The sequence below is a fragment of the Poecilia reticulata genome, linkage group LG6 (genome assembly GCF_000633615.1).
Source record: "Poecilia reticulata strain Guanapo linkage group LG6, Guppy_female_1.0+MT, whole genome shotgun sequence".
Classification (NCBI taxonomy): Eukaryota; Metazoa; Chordata; class Actinopteri; order Cyprinodontiformes; family Poeciliidae; genus Poecilia; species Poecilia reticulata.
Window position 1 is genome coordinate 4,840,726 of NC_024336.1, and position 7,000 is coordinate 4,847,725.

The following is a 7,000-nucleotide window of genomic DNA, read 5'->3' on the forward strand; positions in this document are numbered from 1 at the left end:
TAGCATCGTTTGTGTTAAAAAGGCTTCGCTGCTTTAGTGGTTTAAGTTTGCGCTGGTTTTGTGCGACGCGCACATGATGCGCATTGGAGAGATGCGCACTTACAGGTCAGGTGCAGGGATAGTTTTGTGCTACCTTATAATCTGTCGGACATTTTTTTCTCTGCACAATTTAAATCTAGCACTAAAGAATAACTAGATCTAAGAAATATGATTAAACTAGAATAACTAGAGACAAGAAACAAACTAGAATCTCTAAAAAGAACTGAACTAAGAACAGAAACAAGACATGTAATCAAAGAAAGAGAGTAAGGAATACAAAATAGTAAACCTGAAAGTAACTCAGAATCCTAACAGTATCATGCAATAGCCTGCTCTACTTGTTAAATCCCAGATTTGTGGTTTTCTTTTCTGAACTTCTTTTCAATTATTCCCTCTGTTCCTTATTTTAGAAATTCCAGATCCTTTCAAGTTGAATTCATAGATATCTCTGCATATGTACCAAACTACATTTGAATCAAACCTTTTTTTCTGGATGCTTAACTGAATTCTAAGTCATGCGCATGCTGTAAACTTTAGTGTCAGTGCTAATATTATTTAAATTAATTAGACTTTGGCCCTTGAAGAACAAAGCACATATCACAAAAAAGATGAAAACCCATGAGAAATGGCTTATTAATTTAGCCAGCATACAAATTTGTATAGCATTTTACTGAAATGTAATAACATTTCAGTAAATTAGAATACATGTTCAGATGAGGCTTATTTGTCAGATTAAAAGGGCCATTTAAAAATAACTTTTAAGAAGGTAATAAACATGGATTTCCTTAAGCCCACATTTTTGTACTTTTTTCTATTGTCAATTTGATATATTTAAATCTCCTAAAATTATTATTTTTTTCTTAGCTGTAAGTGAAAAATCATAATTAACAGGAATAAAGGCTCGAAAACACCAGTCCATGTGGAATTAGTTTATATTATAGTTTGTTTAATTCAGAGTTACTGAAATAAATAAACTTTTCAATTATATTCTAATTCATTGAGACGCACCTTTATGCTTTTAAGTTTGGAAAATATGTGCTTAAAAAATTTAAAATGCATTCTACAAATGTTTTTGGATTAAAGTAATTCAAAGGTGAGAACAGATTTTCTACTCAGTTGTGGTTCTACAGAGTTGGATACACATTTGAGAAATTATTCATTATGTAGCCGTTAGGATTTAGATTTATGTTAAGAAGAGCAATAACTTCAAGACAAAGTGTCTTTATTTGAAAAATGAGAGTAGTGCTTATTTAAATGTTTTAATGTTATTTAAAACATTAAAATTTTTTAGGTGTGAGATTTTTATAGTTTTGAGAGAGTTTTCTAAAACCTTTCTCTAAACAGATCCATGTATCCATTTCCCACCCACTTCAGATGTTCTCAGGGTTGGAGGGTTGGGACGCAGGGGTTTGTTGCTAATCCCTCTCTCTCTTCCTCAGTCTTTGAGCAAGAGGTGGGATGACAGGTCACCAGTTTATCACAGTGCAACTCAGAGACACAGAGGACAATGAGTAATGCACACACAACTTAACTGAGGGCAATTTAAAGCGGCCAATAACCCTCTAGGCCTGTTGGAGAGAATGTGAAAACTTCATGCAAAAAGAACCCATGGTGAGATTTGCACCAGGACCTTCTTGTTGCAGAGAACAACTGTGCCGCATATTAGTCATGTCTTCATATCTGTTCAGCAGTGTCTTGAAGCTCTGCTTTCTCTGCCTGCGTTTCAATTGAGACAAATAATCACAGACTCCCAACTAAGCAGATGTTCTCTTTAAAGTCAAAAGTAAGCAGAGTTTTAGTTGCTGTGGGTTACATGGATACAGTATATTTTACCTGTTGGATTAAATCGATAGTTTCAAAGTTGGTGCACACTCCACTGGATCTGTGCAGCTGATCAACCAGGAGAGCTATTTTATGCGGTTCTATAAGCCAACGTCTGTGTGGGAGTTGATCTTGACATCAATTGGATTAGACTCACAGTTACACAAATAGAGTCACACAGCTAAGCCAAATCCCACTCCAATAATGAGCTCTTAGGTTTGAGGGGCTTAAAGATGAAGAAACCTCTGTCAAATTAGTTAAACTGTGTTTTAGGTTCAGTTTTTCTTCTGTTTCCTTCAAATTGCATTTTCTAATAGCGCCGTTGATAGCAGGCAATTTAAACCACTTTAGTGTAAGACAATACTTGTAAAACTTACATTAGTTTAAGAAAAATAATTCCATAAAATACATTTCAAATCTCATTATATACTGTCTTACAGTATTATATACTGTAAAACAGTATATATTATATACTGTATACAGTATATAATATAATAATAACAGTATATATTATATACTGTTTTACAGTATATAATGAGAACAATATATTTGAGGCTCAAGTAGTACTGGAGACTTTGTTTCTAATAAATAATTTATTTCTATTTACCGTCTTCCTTCAGCAGTGAATAATTGTCCTGTGCCTTCAGCTCTATTTCTTTTTTGCAGATGAGCCAGTGCTTCTCATTCAACAGAGAAGAGGGACAGGAGAGAAAGGTACTTGTAACATTTTTAATATAGATTCTATATTTATTTGCTTTTCGGTTTAAAAGAGTCCAACACGGATTCAAAGTTTTCTGGACATAACCTACAAAAACAACACAACTTTATGTCTTTATTTGCCTTTTCCTTTCTTGTTTTCTTGGCTGGTGAATTGGGAAACAAAACAACAAAAGGTATTAAGAAAAGATAGTGTCCATAAGTTACCTACAAACTTAAGTCATGTAGGTGACTGCCTTTAGAAGTCACCTACATAGTTATTAGTCAGTTTGTGAGTAAATTAGTGTCACCTATCTGTTAACATTTGTTAACACTTTGCAATTAGTTTTCAGAGCAGCCTATGTTTYCATCCATCCATTTTCTTTACACCCTTGTCCCTTAGTTGGGTCAGGAGGGCTGCAGGTGCCCATCTCCAGCTAACGTTCCRGGCGAGAGGCGGGGTCACCCTGGACAGGTCGCCAGTCTGTCGCAGCAGCATATGTTTGTGCAAAGAAAATAACCTTTTTAAACGTGCACTGGCTKCMAATGTACCAGGCTAAAAAGTCTTATTGATACAATTTTGGACCATTTGTCCAAACCAATAGACAAAAATCTGTTGTGCATAGCAACCTTTATATCTTCCCACAAATACAAATATTTACATTCTATTTTTCTCAATATGCCCAAATATTTCCTTTATCTGGAGCGTATTCACTGAGGGTCTCTGATAGATAGATATCCATGACTGTTTTTTATCTGTTCTTAGAGTTCCTTAGATTGCAGCATCGTGTGTAGCTTTTTGAGATTTTTTTGTCCTACTCCAGGTTGTCAGACAGGATCTAGTTGAGTTACTTATTGATCCTATAGGTGTGACAATAATCACGTCTAGGTGTGACTAGTGAAATTGAACTCAGTGCACAAAAAAGTGGTTCGTCATAGTTAAAGCATGCATGATTTAAAATAGGGGCCATTTGGTTGGTTAGGATTGTGTTTCTCCTGTAGTTACCTGGTTTTTAGATTGGTCAAGGTGTTGTTTTCTGTAAATAAGATTAGGTTAAGGATCTGAAGCAGGTAGCTAATGCTGTAATTTTCATTAAAATGCAATATCACGGACAAAGGTTATATTTTAAAATTCAATAATAAATGGGGCTACCAGTTAATTATTTTTAGAAGCTGGAGAAGTGACTACAACCTCAAGTTCACAAACTGACAGGTGTTGTACGTTAAAATAATGCTTGTTGAAAAGGTGTAATTGTTGGTAACACTTTATCTATAATCCATTATTTCACACTTTCCATAAATCTTTGAAAATAAATGTAATTAGTTTTTAATAATATTTATCAGAGCTGCAGTATGTAACTTTTATAAACAAAATCAATTTTTTTACATATTTGTTTAAACTGCCCCTATCAGTTTGGTATGAGACAGATAATCCATGAAAAAATCTGACTCCTGTGCCTCCTCCCCGTGCTCCCAGTGCTCTGCAGATATACACAACCAATTAGAGCCAGGAGGAGGGTCTTAGCACTGTCAGTCATGATAGTGTATGTGCTTCTCCCAACCTTGCCCCTTTCTCTTTGCTACGCTACAACTGGTTCACCACAATGGTACCTGCCAAGAATACTCACACTAGTTAACATGGCACTGATGACAGCAGATAAACACTTTTCTTGGAATGGTAAGTTGTTTCTCTGCCATTAGCATATTGAGCAGCGCTTATGTGAGGTTGATTGACAGTACTAGGGCATTCTTCCTGGCTCTGATTGATTGTTTTTCACATATTTTTCATAAATGTTACATGCTGCTGCTGCTTTAATTGTTTTTTTAAGTTCATATTAGAACAGAACTAGATTTTTAATATAAGAAAAAATATTGATTATATTTTTCTTCGTATTGCTTAGCATGTGATTAGTGTGATTTAAAAAGTGAAAACTTGAATCAATGTGTAGTAACATGACAGCCAATTACTTTTTTACAATGTTGCAGCATTTTGTTTGACTTTGTTGTTTTTTTTAACGTTTACATTGCAATGAGGATTACATTTTCATTTTTTTTTGACCTACAAGAATGAAATCTCTGTGGCTACTTATTGCTCCTAACATCAAATTTTATTAACTGTGTCTGTGAAACAGCGTCTGGGCGAGCTGGTGCTCAGTTTCCTCAGCAGGGAGTTGCAACCATCCTGTCTGCTGGCATGTCTAGAGACGGTTCGAATCTTGACCAGAGACAAACAATGTTTGGATCCATTCATCAGCCGCTCAGCTATGCTCACACTTGCCCACTATTCTGGTATTGCCCATCTTGCTGCACCTTCCCAAGGCCCATTGGAGGACAGCAAAGGTAACTATTGCTAGTGGTAATTGTGTGCCTTGTGTTTCAGCAAACCAGAATAATACCTCCATCCATCCATCATCTTACATGCTTAGGGGGTTCAAGGGGTGCTGGTGCCTATCTCCAGTGGTCAACAGGCGATAGGCAGGGTCATCCTGGACAGGTCATCAGTTTATCCCAAGGACACTCACACTCACACATAATGAGAATTAGGGAGATTAATGAACCTGACAGTGGAAGGAAGCCAGAGAACCCACAAATGCACAGGGGGAACATGCAAACTCCATGAAGAAAGACCACTGGTCGGGATTTGAAAAAGGCTCTTTCTCCTCCTTTGTTTTGGTCACAATCTTTTTTTTTCATAGTTTTTTGGCTCAGCTCTTTCTTCACTCCAACAGACTGGAGCAGCACATGCATTACTGCAGACAAAGCCACAATCCATCTATCCTTCTCCTGCTCCATCCCACCGTCACTTATGAACAAGACACCAAGATTCTTGAAGTCCTCTGCTTCAGCCTTAAGGCAAAGACTGACAGTGAACATTGTGGGTAGATSACTAAACCATTAAAAAAGCTTCACATTATCTTAAATAGATATAATGTTTCTATAAGCACATCTTATTTGCCTGTGTTCTGAGACGTGACCAAGGAAATGGTGTAAGTAGGAGTTTTWTAAGGAACATGTGCATTCTGTTCACGTAACCACAAAAACATAAACAACTAAAAGATTGGTATATCATTAAAGAAACTCTGGGATTATTCACTTGTGGTAACTGAACAAGTAAGGTTTTCATGGACCTGATTTATTTTTATATTTAAAAAAATCACTTGGTTTTTAGTGATTCTTCAGTCACTACAAATTAAATTTTTTTTTGTGATTGAAATTTTTAAAAAGAACAAAACTGTAACAGTCTGATAAAGAACTGAAGTTAATTATGTTTTTATGTTTTTGTGGTACCTTTCCTGTGCCTATGACCTATTTTTTCTTGAAGAGGTTGTTGTGGAGATGGATGGGAAAGAGGCAGTAGAGGACTCCAGTGTGATGGTAAAGGAGTCCTCCCCTCCTTCAGAAAACACTGATCAAGAAGTGATTATAGAGGCTCTCAAGTCCATCTGTAACATCCTGCTCCACAGTCTGACAGCACAGGTCAGCATGCATMACTTTTAATGATGTTTTATTTATTTTAACCTGTAAAAGGTCACTATCATTTGTTGAATGGATGGCAGGTCATAGCAGCTGATCTGCACTTTATTGATGGTATAGCAGAGAGACTGAAGCAATGTAATCATCCCACCTGGAACCATGAGGTAAGGGAGTAAATTACATATATGTGGGTGATTCTTTTTTTGTGGCAACATTCCATGTCCCCATGTTTTGCTTAAAATTATTTCTTGTAAAATGTGCCAAATATTTACAACGAAGTATTTTAATTATACATTTAGATGTTTGCCGTTTTTCAAATATAAATTAAATGCCTTTTAAATATTATTTTGTTTTTTGCACACCTTTTTGGTGACCGACATGTTCAATTTCATTGTGTCCCCAGTGCAGTGTAATAGACTTCCTCATGAAGTTTAAACTACAATATATATATATTTTTTATGTTTTTCTTCAATAAGTTGATTGACTGGACTAAATCTTATTTTAATATGCAATTGAATCTGTTGAAACTATTTTTYTCATTTGATATTTTCTTCATATTATACATGTCCCAGTACTAACTTTCCACCCTGTTATGATGTTTCATTTCTGCCTTGAAAAAGTCTAAAATTTCATAAAAACCATTTAATGTAAGTGACATCAATTGGTTTTGATGTGAATTCAACCATGAAAAACAAAGTAAGCTTTAAATATGTTAAACCTGTATGAGTAAAGCTGTGACAGACCGGCAACCTGTCCAGGGTGACCCCGCCTCTCGCCCAGAACGTTAGATGTATGTGTAAAGCTTAAAGTTCCACCCTGTTAGGATAGATTGTGAAAAACGTGTATTCAGTAGAATTTAAAAAACATTAGAATAGATTTAGTCATTAAAGGTTTGTTATTCTGTTGAAGGTTAACTAACTAAATGTTCACCACATAAAGAGCTACAGGTAGATTAGTTAAAAAAGTTCCA

General features: G+C 35.6%; 1 protein-coding gene across 1 annotated transcript in view; it reads left to right on the forward strand.

Annotated features, from left to right (window-relative positions):
• ric8a (RIC8 guanine nucleotide exchange factor A) overlaps positions 1-7,000 on the forward strand; it is a 27,216-nt gene that overhangs the window by 2,999 nt on the left and 17,217 nt on the right. The window contains exons 3-7 of the mRNA XM_017305146.1: positions 2,527-2,574; positions 4,689-4,896; positions 5,879-6,033; positions 6,114-6,194; positions 6,789-6,813. Of these exons, the coding sequence (XP_017160635.1) occupies positions 2,527-2,574; positions 4,689-4,896; positions 5,879-6,033; positions 6,114-6,194; positions 6,789-6,813 (517 nt within the window). The remainder of the gene's footprint in view (positions 1-2,526; positions 2,575-4,688; positions 4,897-5,878; positions 6,034-6,113; positions 6,195-6,788; positions 6,814-7,000) is intronic.